This window comes from Phaenicophaeus curvirostris, chromosome 3 (assembly GCF_032191515.1).
Source record: "Phaenicophaeus curvirostris isolate KB17595 chromosome 3, BPBGC_Pcur_1.0, whole genome shotgun sequence".
NCBI lineage: Eukaryota > Metazoa > Chordata > Aves > Cuculiformes > Cuculidae > Phaenicophaeus > Phaenicophaeus curvirostris.
Genome location: NC_091394.1, coordinates 59,938,756 through 59,954,059, shown reverse-complemented (window position 1 = coordinate 59,954,059; position 15,304 = coordinate 59,938,756). Strand labels below are relative to the sequence as shown.

General features: G+C 38.4%; 1 protein-coding gene across 4 annotated transcripts in view; it reads left to right on the top strand.

Moving 5' to 3' along the window:
- The window catches only part of TOX (thymocyte selection associated high mobility group box), a 227,415-nt gene that overhangs the window by 208,949 nt on the left and 3,162 nt on the right, over positions 1-15,304 (top strand). For all 4 annotated transcript variants that reach the window (XM_069854146.1, XM_069854148.1, XM_069854145.1 and 1 more), the window contains 2 exons: positions 4,533-4,919; positions 13,800-13,951. In XM_069854146.1, the coding sequence (XP_069710247.1) occupies positions 4,533-4,919; positions 13,800-13,951 (539 nt within the window). The remainder of the gene's footprint in view (positions 1-4,532; positions 4,920-13,799; positions 13,952-15,304) is intronic.

The following is a 15,304-nucleotide window of genomic DNA, read 5'->3' as shown; positions in this document are numbered from 1 at the left end:
GGGCAGCTGTACTACAAATATGCATAAGAATTCTCCACCAAAGTTAACAGAGTTAAGTCAAAGGAATCTCTAGAGGAGTTAAAGAGCTAAACAGAAAAGAGAAAACACTCCTGGAGAAAAGTCATTCTCTCATAAATATCTTCACAGGGGTATTATTAAAATTGCTTGGCCCATGTAGGCTAGAAGAAGGGATCCTTCTCAAGGACAGGCTTGAGTTGGAAGTGACCTAAAATGTCAAAAACTTTAAAAAAGGACAGAATTATGTGAACACAGAAGAGCTGAGAGAGGAATAAACAATTCAAGATGTTCCTTCCACAAAAGAGACAGCAAAGACAGCAGATGCAAACTTCAGCTTAGGTAAGCTTTGTAGGAGCTGCATAAATATTCAGCCAATTTCCTTCTATCTCCCTCTTTAATGTCATGATACTGAAAAGAACTCATTTAAAGCTGAGTCAGGCCTGCCTAACTTTGATCATAGCCTGCACAACTTGGACCTTTCTGGTATCAGCTTCTGTTACCTGAATGTAACCTTAATTCTAGTCACAGAGTCCAAAAATTGTTGAATTCCTCAGCATGGCTCAAGGATAGACAACAGTTGCTAGACATGTATGTGGCACCTTCATGAAAAGGTACAATATGACAACTGTTTAGGCTGCTGACACATATTCGTTTAAAATCTGAATCAAGTTAAACTCTTGTCTGGGCTTTGAAATACTCACATAGTACACATGTAGATGAGATGCCAAGCCTCTTTTCCTCATTTAAAGAGATGCACCTGTTTCTCATTTAAAATAAAATGATGTTACATCACTTTGGCTATGGAAAAAAAAATCTTCTAAGGTTGAGATAGGTTATTTTTACCCACTGTAAAGCTTCAGAGAAAGTTCATGCTGGCCATATAAGCTGTAAAGCTCATGGCTTTGCCCTTGAGGATGTCTCTCAGCATGTATTTAAAGGACACAGTAGTACCAAGAACATTTACTGAATGTTCTGAATGCATCCACTGAGTATTTTACTATAAAGGAGAGCTTAATTTCTGATGTTTATAAAGTATTTTGATAATGGCTGGTCTGTAAGTGACTGACATTGTATTGCTCCAGCTGAAACGCTTTGATCATTTACTCTTTTGGTGAAACCAAGAGAATAAGGAAAAAACAACTTTTTCTTGGTAAGTAGAGCAGCTGTGGTTTCTTTGAGACAGTGTCAAATGTGTACATGTGGTCCTGGACTACTTTTGCTAATGTATGTGTAAAATACCAAGTCTTACCATTAACTAAATATAATATTCTGTCACCCCCTAGTGGTGGGTCTACAATACCATACTTTTCACAATAATGATAAAAGATTTTCTCATTCCATGTCTAGTGGAAAACCTTATCACATGCAGGAGAAACTAGGTTTCAGTGTTTGACAGCCTGTGTGTACAGATTTGTAATTTTCTTCTTCACTGCATGTATCTCTAAATTAATTGTATACAGTAACTTCATACCAAAAAAAGAGAGATGTAAATTGTCTTTGTTGTCTTTGGGCATATTAATTAATTAAAGTGTGTGTTGGGGGGGGGGGCGTGTTAAATTGTTTCTGTACTCTTCTCCTTGGATAAGGCAAGAGCAAATTGACTGCATTCCACCCTGCAAAGTTAGGGAATATGACTATGCACTTGAAGCCGAGATTGGCTTACCAAATCCCTTCTTTCTTAATTCTTAGTATTACCCATAATAAAATTCGTTGTCTAAGACCGATACTGTACTGTACAAGTGCAGTGCTCATTCAAATCTGTGAAAGCAATAATTGTGCCCAAAGTAGTCATGCAATCTATGCATCATATACACCTCTTGGTATATCTGACAGTAAAGCAACATAATAAAGCAGAAATATTTTACATCACCCATTCGATTATCTGGAGAAGTCCTTACAAAATTTAAGCTTCTGGCCCAGCCATGGAAAAAGCTGAAAGTGTAGTACACTGGATAATAACACTTAATGGATTCATTTATCAAGAGTGCCAGTAACTGATAATATTGGTGCATTTTACACTGATACTGGACAATTTAGCTTCACATCACATATAATTTAAAGCATTCTAAGTAATAGCAAAATACTTTGTTTGAAACTGAAGTGTTGTGCTTTTCACTGGATCAGGAGGTAGTGGAAACGTATAGAAAGCTGATTGATAGCTTGAGATAGATGTAACAGTCCTTTTTGATCATTTTGCAGGCACTCTTCTCAGAGGTGAAGCAAGTGTTATTCATCTCTGGCCCAAGACTGTACAATTCCTATTAATATAATTTGGTATTTCAAGTATTACATGATACCAAGTATCTGCCATCCCTGTAATTTTATCAGTATAGGCCATGGATTCTCTGTGTATGTATGAACTCAGAATTACAAGTAATTAAATTGGTTCGCTGTGTCTTTGTCAAAGAGGCACATGGCAGCATCTTTGTAGTCACAAAATGAAATGTAAGTATGTATCAGTATGTCACCAATACCACTGCAAAGGCTTTTTGATGCCTCCTCACCAGGAGAAATTGTTTAACTGATCTACCCTTAGACATTTCAGGAGCAATTATCTCTTCTTGGACCAAATAGTGCCACCCAGCTACATTACGGAGGGCAAGGTGTTTCCATGAGGGGACAATGCATTCAGTAAAACTTTGAGTTTCTAAAGAAAAGACACAGTATGCACCTCCTGTAATGTGTAAAAAGCTAGGGACACTAAAGAGTCCTAACCATGCTGCTAATTAACAGACCTTCTTGTGAATCTCTGAAATTTTGGCAAACCTGGCAGTCTTTGCTCCCACTCTCAGGAGAGTGTCCTACATGTACAACTTGGAAGAGAAAAGGAAAATATTTCTCAAGTCATCAGGAACATTACTTTAGAGTTTTAAAACTAGTACAAAACACCTGGCAGATTTGGCACCTACTCTGGGGTTTCATCATTTACCATCTGAGGGGGTTGTGTCTTTATCTAAATCCTGCAAACATGCGTACAATATATATTGCACACATGTATGTCCACATGCAAGCAGAGCCAGAGAGATCCACAGAGGCAGAGATTTGCATTCATTTTATCATATTCATTTAATTTCCCTTAGTTTATTGGAGAAAACAAGATTTTGTTTCTAATGGTACTGCTGTTACACTTACGGAAAATGAAGTTATCTTTCTCATCTTTATCTTCATGTATAATGAAGCAATTTCAGTTACGCGCATGTCAGTGGATTGTTGATGATGGTACACCCTTCAGAAAGAATACAAATAGACTTCACTGACCCTGGAGTGCTAAGAGTAAAATGAAACTTAGTCTGACTTGTAAACTGAGCAAACATGACATGGAGGTCACAGAATAAGGGCATATATGCATCTTTCAGCCCTTGTTTTGACAGTGACTTCTTTCTCCAGAGGGACATTTCTGCCATTTTTTTCCAGCATGTTTCACCTTTCACTGGCTATTAATCCCAGTATGACTTAACTGCAAATTAAGATTCCCACCTACAAGCTCATGAAAGTTTATTCTTAATTTTTTCTCATCGTTTATTTGAGCACAGAGTTAGCACTCAGAAGATCTAAGAAAATAAGGTTATGAAAAACAACTTAACCAACTGAGTTTAAATCAAATGTAACAAGGTACAAATATTAGAACAAAGAATATTACAAAAATTCACAGTCTCTACTGGAATTTTTTTATTGCTAGCAGCTTCAAGAAATCACAGTAGACCATAATATTTGTGAAAATCCGTGCATTTTCTGATATGCTATGCAGTATTCTTCCAGATTTAGTAAGATTGCTTCCCTGTTTCTGATGCAGTCTAATATTTATATAGACATCAGTCTGAAACATTTTCAGACTGTTATGAACTGGATTAACAAAGGAAGTTTGGAAATTTTTGATACAGGCGTGGATAGCATCCAAGCACAGAATACTTCAAAATAAAGTTATTGACACAGCAACTAATATATTTATCAATTCAGTAGAACAACTGTGAATGAGGCTTAGCCTCTTTATCATGTTAGCTAACTGGTAAAGCACTATTAGCAGTTACTAATGCATACGGTAAAGGCCACAGAAATTCTTATCTCTGAATTGCAGATGGGAAAATAAGACATGTCAAAGATCACTGCAGACTTTTGCTGGAACACAACCTCCTGAATCTGTTTTCAACTGGGCCATCAAATTTGATGACAATAGTACTGGCTGTTTATGTGAACAAATGTGACAGGCTTGGCTGTCTTTGTTGTGTAGGTTATTAGGTCACTGATGCCAGTTCCAAATTTGGAAAACGCATAGTGTCAGGATAGACCAGGAAACAGAGGGACTAAATTCTTTTTTAACAATGCTGAAAAGAAATTTGTAAAGCAAAAGGGATTGAGTATTTTCCTGGTGCAATAATCAAACTCTGTGTCAACAATAATTTGGTGGTCAGATATGCATTTTCTCGTAATGAGACTTAAAGACAGTTTGGGGGCTGCAGGGAGAACAGCAGCCTTTTGTAGCTTCTAAGTATTGTCTGTTTTTTTCTTCTCAACAGAGCTACAGTGAACCTGTTGATGTTAAAGCCTCCCCACAACCTCAGATGATGAATTCAAAGCAGTCAGTGTTTCACGGGCCTGCCCAGGCTCATTCTGCCCTGTACCTCAGTTCCCACTACCACCAACAACCAGGAATGAATCCTCACATCACTGCCATGCATGCCAGTATCCCCAGGAACATAGCACCCAAGCCCAACAACCAAATGCCAGTGACTGTTTCCATTGCAAACATGGCTGTGTCCCCACCACCGCCTCTTCAGATCAGCCCCCCTCTGCACCAGCATCTCAACATCCAGCAACATCAGGCGATTTCAATGCAGCAGTCCATTGGAAACCAGCTACAGATGCAAGTCCAGTCTACTTTACATTCACCTACAATGCAGCAAGTAAGTTTAAGCTTTTCAGTTGTCTGGGGATCTGGGGTCTTTTTTTGAAGAAAAAAAGCAATCCAGAAGTTTACACAGTGAGGGAGATTTAGAACCACAGATTAGCTTTAGTTTTGCAGAGTTCTGAGACTGCAGTAGTATGGTCTGAGGGCTTACTCTTTCAAAGGCAAGAAAAAACTTAATGAGTACCTAGATGATGGAGAACAATAGTGAAACTGCTTGTGCTAGCAATGATGTTCATCACATTCTTGTGAACACCAACTGTGTCTCCCCCACCAGATTCAGGAAACATCCTTTAAATAGAAATGTGTCCATGGATCCATTTGCAAATCTGGGAGTACCCTGAAATACAAGTGAAATGTTAGGTCTTTGGGAGTTTTGTTTTACAAGCAAAAGGTAAGCATGTCTAGAAAAAGATGTGGTTACAGCATGTGCCATTGTCCTTGTGCTGACTGTGAAATGGAGCAGTCTAAGGAAACGTGAAGCAACACAGATAGTATTAAACGTGCTCAGTTAAATTAACACAGGTGTGTTAGTTCATGCTGCATTCAAAACTTCATTTTGCTATGTAGTAATTCTTTTTTTTTTTAAATAAGTGGTTTATCCACAATATACCGATATGGTGGCTCTGGTTTTTTGTTTGTTTTTTTTTTAATTTTCAGTGTTTTAGATAGTTGATTTTCAATATAGTTCCTAGGAGTTCAGAATGAATGCAGGCCAACCATAGTATTGTGACTTTGGGGCCAAGACCAAGACCTATGGAGGGTTGGAGCAGATTAACTGTAGTGATTTCATGAGAGAAAATTTCCTTTTGTTTTGGATGAAATCTGACTATAAATAATAAGATCTTACTTTGTAAAGAGGCATTAGAATGAATTTTTTTTTTATGGAATTGTAAGAAACTACAAAATCTGCATACACAAAACTTGCCAGTTCTTGTTGATAATACAAAGTCACGAACTTGCTGAATGTTTTGAATATCTCTATACATCCACCTTTGCTAACAAGGCATTTGTATTTGCTTTCCAAGCTAGAAATGTTTCACCTCAAGATTGGTCTTTAGAGGTGGAAATACCTCAACACAAAACATAGATTCTAGTTGGGATAACAGTTTAACAGGGAAAGATATTTTCCAAGGCAGGACAAAAAAAAAACCAAAAAAAACCCAAAAACTTGAAAGCAATCTGAACTGACACATTTAGTCACTCAGATGATCTGGATTTTTTCAGAGACTTTTATTTTAGTCTCAAGAGTGATTTGGAGTAATCAGACAGGAAGGAAAATCTGTAAAATGTTTATAACTTCCTCCTAGTCCAGTTTAAACAGACTCAACAAGCTGATGACCATATAAATGAGTCTTTTACTGTCATATATATATATTTCCTTTTAGTTAGAAAGCCAGTTTTCTGATGTGAGTGTCCTGGGGAGCCTATGCTCAAACCTCAGAGGAACTCAGGAGTTAACCCTAAGCTTGGGCAGCTACAGTTATCTATAGAGTCTTAGACAGGCAAGCCAGAAGAGTCTATCTGGAGATCCTAAGCCTGATTCGATCCTGCTTGAACCTGAAGGCTCAGAGCAATGGGAATCGAACCAATGGACAGAGACTCAATGCAATAGACTGTTTCATTCACCAAACATGAAAAACTATATCTGTAACAGCAGCCTGTCAAGATTGTATAGTTGTATTTTCAGTGAGTTATTACAAAGTGATTCAGTCTTCCAAGTTCATATTGTTTGACAAGTTCAGCATCACTTATACTTTACATGTCCAGTGCAGAGCTAGAGAAGATCAAAACCCTTCTGTCTTTTCCAGAATCATTGATAGAACAAGTTTGAACAAGTTTGAAAATTTGGCTTTATTTATTGAATTAATAGTATAGTAGCGGCTAGCAAAAGCCATAATGCAGATGTTAGATACTTACATAGATATACATACATCATTATTAATGTATGAATACAAACACTAAGGCATTATTCCAAACCATTACAGACTACAAAAAGGTAAGATAATATGAGTCTTCTGATGTTTTCTTTTACGAAGGTGCACACCTGTAGCATATGGTGTGCATGTCAATGGCTTGAGAGTACTTTCACTCATCTGTGAGGTGTGTTGCCTGCAGCTGAGTTATTTGTAGCTTGAGAGAAAACACAGGGAACTAGGATGTAGAAAAAAGGTGTCTAGAAGTCAATATGTAAGCCTATACCATGATGAGTCTTTTGCTTTACTACATACAAGTACAGAAAACTAAAAAATGCAGCACCTCTGTGTTCCTGCTCTCTTTTTAAAACCATGAAAGTTTAGCTTAAATACTTTTTACCAACTTATATTCTACATTCAGAAAGGCTGATGCTTATAATGAAGATACTATGGTGAGATACTTCTGAGCATCATTCAGGGTGGCACGTGCTTATTACCCTTTGAAATGCTGTACTGCCAATATTAACTATATTTCTCTTCAAGCACTGTGGAGCAGCTACAAGCCACTTTATATTTCTTACATTCCTTTCGAAGTAATGCAACTTTTAAGCTCTGGAAAAACTATGTAATTTCACTTTAGTGTATTTGTAATACATAAGTATTAGCATATAAAATTTTAGACAATTTGTGAATTGAGTTTAAATATAGAACATATTTCCTTTAAAGAGTGATGGTGGCAAAGACAAAGCAAAATGTATGTTAAATTTTAGGGCAGCTGGTGTACTAACAACAGCATGATTTGCCATGCCTGAACAGAACAGTAGTAACCTGCCTACTATCTTAGCTCACACTCAAGAAATGTTAGAAAACACTATCTCCAGGATCTCATACTGCATTAGAGCACAGAGGGCAGGCTGGCCATCAAGAGGCAAACAGCAAGGAGCCAAGAAACTGTAACCTGAAAGTAAAGGCCACCTTGCGATTTAGTTGTCAAAGGACTCTGCTCTCCCCTCTATTTGAAAAGAAGCCAACACTTCATTGATCACAGAGCATGTTAAAGAGGAAAAGACCTAGTGGAAAAAGAAGTGACCTCTCCAAACAATGACAGGAGCACAGAGTCAGCAGCAGTGAAGACAAAGAAGAGCCTTAGCACCACCCTGTATGTCCAGCCTGTGCTGAGGAGCAAAGTAGGACTCTGGAGGTTTAGTCTCCAGCAGCATGGCACAGACCACTCTGTCTCATAAAAAGATAGCCAAGAAGAATGGGAGAATATGTAGTCTGATAAAGCAGAAGTGATAGTTGCATTTAGTTCACCTTTTTTTTTTCAGTTTTTGTTCCCTTGGCTATTTGATTTCCTTCATGCTTAAAGGTGTGGGCACCCTGAGCCTTTTCCAAAGACTCAGGCATCCAATTTATGTAAGCAGCAAGAACTAAAACTACTTAACATCACACTCCCTACAACATGACTTGCCAGGAGACATCTTCCGTTTTGGAAACCTTACCACTGCTCATACCAAACAGATTACTACACATTAAGAGGACATGAGGTAAATTATCTCACGTCACTCTGCAACATGAAGCTTAATAGGTAGGAGAGAAGTAAGTGTGTTAACAGCTTCCTAGCAGTCTTCTACTGCAGGCGTTCACAGACTTGGCTGGCTGGCCACCACCATTGCAGACGGCTGTGCTGTAGACATGTTAGAAGCAGCAGTTACAGCTCCCACTGATGGTGGGTTCTGATTTATTTTCTTTTTTTCCCCAACATCCAGCTTTTAATTAGTTTGTGTCTAACCAGTGTGATGCTCAATGGTAGCAGGCTCTGGGAATCCCTGCTCTTCACAGATCCCAGGCTTTACCATTGTAGGTCTGGGAGATTTATTCACTCATTTTTTCCAGGAGACGAAGGATGGTTTCTTATCAGAGACTGCCTTGTAGTATATCTGAAGGGATGCCAGCTCCAGGAAAAATCATGTAAGCATCAAGACCTCAGACCTGGCAGGCAGGGACACAGTTATCTAAAACCACTCTGCACGAAATCCACAAACTCTTCTGTGCGTAACTCAAAGGGGGATTGGATAAGAAGTGCTGACCTGGGGAAAGAATTCTGTCCCCACTGCTGACAGGACAATACGCTGATCTTCATCAGCTCCACAGGGAACAAAACATCCTCCTCTTTTACAGCAGCCCTTGCCTGGGTATGTGCAACTCTCAAACCAAGAGAAACTGCCAGATGAAGAGAAGTCTCCTCCAAGTGTCCACAAGTACTACAAAACATCAAAAAATCAGATGTGTTGGTAGCCAAAAATCCTCAGTGATTGCACAATTTCTGTGATTTTTAAAAACAGTTAATTCTGTGGAGTGTGCAGCTGATGCAATGCATCCAAATTCTTCTGAAATGCACAAGGCAAAGTAAAATTTAGGTGCTAGCATTTTGGTCATATGCCTAGCATTAGTAAATGTTGTTTAATGTCTTTTAAAAAATCTTCTCTAGTTTAAGTTATCTAAATATTTTTCATAACTTTTGCAAAATAGGCTTTTTTGTCTCTTTACCTTTCTGTTCCAAAACAATTAATGAATATATTAAATACTGGGCCCTACTGTAGACATTTGGGATTCTCGTTTACAATGTTAATCCTTTACACTGTAAAAATTTATCATTTAGTTCTATTCACATTTAATTTAGATCCTGATTTTGATTCTATTTAGCTTCTAATTCTGAAATGCACTGTGTTTTTCTTAAATCTTATAAACAGGATCCATCTTAGAGTTTTACTTTGTTAAATTCCAAATCCACAATGCAGCAGTTTTCTTTCATCTACCATTGACACACGGGAAGAATCACAGTAGACTATAAATGTGTGATTTTTCTTTCATTAAATGTTCACATGAACATGAGCGTATTATCAGTGTATTATTTTTTAGCTAATACAGAGTTTCTTCTCTCCAGTCTGTTTCTTAGGTTTGCCATGATGTTTAATTCTTAATTAACTGGGATAATGTGATCTGAATCTTTAGCCTTGTGATTCAAAACAGCTCAATTTTTCCAATGTTCAGGTTAAAACAGCACCTGAAGCTGCAACTTGTTTTCTTTTGCAAAGCTGCCCTTTCCTTTCTCTACTCAAACACTTGTGCTTCTTTCTGAGCATATCACCCTCTCCATCCTGTTGTACTGTGCTGTTTTGTGTGGAGAGTAATGAGACCAAGAATTCACTCCCTCCCAAATATGCCCAGCCCTTGCTAAGGAGCCCTTTTAAGTTGCCCTACTGGAAGCATCACCTTCCCTGCTCAAAGTCCTTCACCCAGACATTGGGTGGGATAGTGAGTCCCATTACAATCTCTGACCCACTTTGGTTCACAGACAGAGCAAGCAAAACTAGTTTCTTCGTGTCTAGTAACCATGTCTGCAAGTGTATGCATAACAAAGAAGCAGAAGATTAATGGATGTCACATTTTATTTTATTTGTTTTAATAATAACTCATTTCAGTCTCCTTTTAGGTATTTCTTTTCCTTATGAAAATAAAGGTGTACAGAAACATCATTGCTTAGCCTGACAAAAATAATAGCCTCATTTTTTCCCTGTATATATTATATACAGTAAACTCATGGACCTGCTGTATTTGTCCAGATTTCTTCCTCTTTTTTGTTAAGCTTTGTCTTCGAATGAGGTCAAGAGAAAAAAAATCATTAATATCTGTCAACTTCCTTTATAACCTTAAGGAAAAATCTTTGTATGATATCACACAGACAGATTTTCAATTTCCTTGTGTAATAAACAGATGCTTTAGGATTTGGATGTAATTTAAAGGTTTAAAATATCACATTGAGATTGATGAATAAATCAGTTGTGAAGACAAAAACATTGATGCCTGTTGAAAATACCTCTCCAGACAGGCAGGAAATGAAATTAGTTCCTAGTAAAGTGTGGAGATGAGGATCACTGTTTAGTTCTGCTGCAGGCTTTTTAGGACTTGCTACAGTGGCACAATGAAACTGCTAGGGCTACAGAAATCTAATTAAAGAGCAAATGTCCCTCCTGACATCGAATTAATCTTTATCAAGTTCCCTATTTTTATTTCAATCTGGAACAAGAAAATGAAATTTAAAATTCTAGGCATGTTGCAAAACAGTTGATGATTCTCTCTTGAGCATTACAATGCAAAAACATTCAGCATTGTTTAATTAGACCTCGAAGCACTCATTTTCTGAGCACTTTTTATTTCATCATTGTTTGTTAAGGACTTACATAAATAATACACAAATATTTAGTACAAGGCTATCTCCCTCTTTTGTACAGATCTGTATTTCCAGAGTTCTTTTCTGGTGATGAAAAAGCTGAAGTAATCATTGTTTACATAATTAACAATTCAACATTGTTAAATATCACCATACTTTATCAGTCCTTCACATTGAGTTCAGGTTTCTTAAATTACTTTGGCTTCACAAGCATGCTTTCCAACTCCCATATTGCTGGTATTCCAGTAGCCCTCAGCTGCAGCAGCTCAGCTCCTTGTGGAGCTGGAGCCTGACTCAGATACCTCTGCACTGCGTTAAAATTTATCATGTGAGCATGTCCTAAGAAAAAGGCCCCGATACCAGGCAGTTATAAACTAAATAGACTCTCAGGTGCACGACGCAAGTGTTGTTTTCCCCACAGAAAACCCCACCCAGTTCCAAGCTGGCATTTAAACCACAGGACTGTTCTCCTGTTTCTAAATTATTTGTTTGTCTGAAGTCCGCGAGAAATGGAATGCGTATTGCACTGATGGACTTTTCCTCTGATTTGGGGAACTGTCTCTTCTTGCTGCATGAGTATTTTAGTTTGTGTGCCTGCTCACTTGCATGCTTCGCTACAGCACTGCTGGAGCTACTGGCCTCATATACTATTTTTCTTGTATATATGATTGTTTCATGAAGACCAGTAAGAGATAGCTCAGAGCCTTTGGTACCAAAAGTAAATATGAGTGCCTGAAGGTAGAATGTGTTTCTGTGGATAGTTTCCTCATACAGCTAAATTAGAAAGGCCTTATGTTTTGTATAAAAATTATGATGGTGATATACAAAAACAATTTTTCTGCCTTCTAATTACACAAAACTCCAATTAAAGTCATTGGGAAGTCTGCTCAATTACAGTATCCTTTCAATTCTGTGCAGGCACGGGAGTTGTTTATACAGCTTGATGTGCAGGTTTAGAACCTGATAAAAGGGCAGTATACAGATCATGGGAGTTACGGCCACCATGGGTGGGTTTTATTTTACTTTATTACTAGGGTAGTGTATGTTACATGACAACTGAATGCTGAATTCAGCTCATGAACTTGCCCACTACTAGTGGTCTGTTTCTTGAAGTCATCAGAGACAAAGTGGGTCTTCAGAGAGCATTTAAGGTACTGAAGTGTGACTTGGGATGTTATCCGTATGGAAGAGATTATGGAAGAAAGTTGCACTCATTTACAAACTAGGCAAAAATCTGCGGTCAGGATTGGTGGAGTGAGGTTACAGTGTGAACAAGAGGCACAGCAGGGCAAGGCATGGAGGAAGAGCTTGAGTATAATGCATCAAGAAAAAGGGATGTGAAGAAGGAAATCGCGTGTTGAATTTGAAGGAAGCTCATTTCTATGGATAAAGTGGACCAGGCAGAAATGGAGACTACTCATTTATCTTGCTCAAAGGAAGCATGGCTGAGTTGTTAAACCTGCAGAAATAAACAGCTCTTCCCAAAATTCCTGTTCTAAAGAAGGCTTTGCATATGAAGCAACCACACATAATCCACTAGGATTTAAAACTAAAAGCCATGAACTTCAGCCCTGTCTATTCTGTTTGTGAACTTAGAGTCATAGAATCATTAAATGTCCTGAGATGGGAGTGACTTACATGGATGATCGAGTCCCACTCCTGCCCCTGCATAGGACAACCCCAAAATTCACACTATGGATCTGAGGACTTTGGCCAGAAGGAGTAGATTTTAAAACTAGGTATCTTTGTTCAATTTCAGTCTCTGGTGTAGCATTTACACATTTGGTTAACTTGAATGGGAATTGTATGCCTCTTCCACAGGAAGGACTTAGGTCTCGTTTTTTTCAGCAGAATTCAATTGCTTCCATACAGCATTCCCGTACTTTCACCCAATGTAGACCTAACTTTACAGGAACATAGTGTACATTTATACAGGATGAACCAGATATATTAGGCTTGAAATTTCAGCTGTTGTCCTGGTTTTGAAACTCAGCATTTAAACATTCTAGTATATCAAAAGACCTAAAAATTATTATGACTTTTCATATGACAGCTATTTTAGGGAGCAGGTTAGATGTCTCTTTGTAACCACTTTTTTTCTTGTCTTCTTAGTTTCAAAAAGCAAGTTATTCTGTGCTACTTTCACTACATTAGTCCAACAACTGTTAAAAAGCTTTGGTTGAATTTCTGTTTAGTTGAGAGAGAAGTACAAATAAAAGAAGCAGCAGATGGTCCCTTTGTGACTGAATGAAGAAAAAGAGTTTCGAGAACAATATGTGAATAGGTGTAGTCTAATGAAACAGCCAGCCACCTGCTGCCTACATCCTTCAAAAAGATTCTGTTGCATATTCTGGGAATTAACGACCAATGCGTATCCTTATGTTCTATCTAAATGGAAGCTCTAAGGAGCAAACAGACCTTTTTGCCCCAGTGCTGATTGAGTTGTCTCTTGGTTTTGAATTGTTTCTGCACTGTCCCTTTTAGTTCCATCCGGTGACTGTGTAATACCTAACAATTCAGCAGTGTTTCCTTTCTCAAACCAAGGATAGATTTTAAGACTTAAAAAGCACCTGCACTTTTTTTTCCTATTTTAAGTTTGATAGCCTAAAATACACCTGGAAAAGAAGTATTCCACCACTTCACAGTACACACCATTTGGATTTTTTTTAACGCACCCAACCTGTTGCTTGGTTTCTGTACATTGTAATGTGCTCACTTTCTCCACTAGGGATTTACTCTTCAGCCTGATTATCAGAATATCATCAATCCAACATCGACAGCTGCACAAGTTGTTACCCAAGCAATGGAGTATGTTCGTTCAGGGTGCAGAAATCCTCCAGCACAGACTGTGGACTGGAATAACGACTACTGCAGTAACGGGTAAGCAGCCAGTGAATGCCACCTTGTGTTGAGCAACATTCATGACACAACTGCCTGACAGAATTTGGGAACAGCTTTGTTGCCTGTTTCCCCAGTGCATCTGTGATGATACTGTGTTTATCCAGCAGTTAGATTGTTGTGGGAGAACAATTTTTCAGCACGTACGTTTATTAGACATTATTGTCATATTATCACAGCATATAATATTTTGATCTTAGAGAACTTCCATTCATTAGAAAATCAGAACTGAAACCTTAGGGAGGTGGTGTAGGAAAGAAGTCTTAAGATCACTACCTCTTACCTGAGAGGCAAATAGCTATTTTCTCCAACTACTCCGCTGCTGAGGAGAGCTTGCTGCCAGTGAAAATTAGTTTGGGTCATGAAAAGCCACATCAGTGAGATGCAGGGGTGATGCATGGGATACAGGATACATGGAAGAGAATAGGATGAATATCACGTGACTGTAACCAAAAACAAACCAACATTCCTGTAGGAGCCCCTACCACAAGTTTAGTAGCCCCTTAGACCCTCAACTCCTCTACAGCACTGTATTTGTGGAGCCATGTTACTGTCCCAGGAACTGCCTGGAAACATTCAAAGCACTAAACAGAAGGTATCTTTTGAGTTCTAAATTATAGGTGTTGTACCTTGTGAACCCATGGGCCGGATCTCCTCTTGACGTTAGAATGAAGCCCCAAAGCAATGGCAGATAAAAGCTCTTGGTTGCTACCAAAGTGTCAATCTAGCCCAGACAAATGAACACAAAGCAGTAGTCTTAGCAATTTAGAACAACTAAAGAACAATTTCACCCTCTGCATTTACTCAAACTGAGAATTTCACTTCCATTATTGTTTTGAAATGTTTCTGGAACTCAAACTAGAACTGAACAAAAAACATTTTCTGGTTACCAGGTCAGAATAACCCCTTGACTAGAACCTGCTGACTCTGAGGCAGATTTTAAGTACAGCAGCACCACTTTTCCCCATACCTATTTCTGTTGTCCCATAACTTGCCCACTTGTACAGCAGAACGGTCTCTCTTCTGTGCTTTACCACCATAATTTCTTGATCTGTGCTGCAGGCCCGTGTAGAAGCCTACAAAAAAAAAAATTTTACACTCGCTTAAACTGAGGTCTTAATAGACTGTCCTCTGTCAAACAGGCCATAGCCACCTGTGGCTTTGACTCTTGGTCTCATCTGGAAAAAACAATATGTGATCATTGACAGCAGAACCCTCTAAGTGTCCGCTGGGCATAACTTTCCATCAGCAGAAGTTTTCTCTGAGCAGACCCTGTACATACCCGGCGTAGATATGCCGTTGTGAATCTGTGTGCATGGACTTAGCCTATCTTTG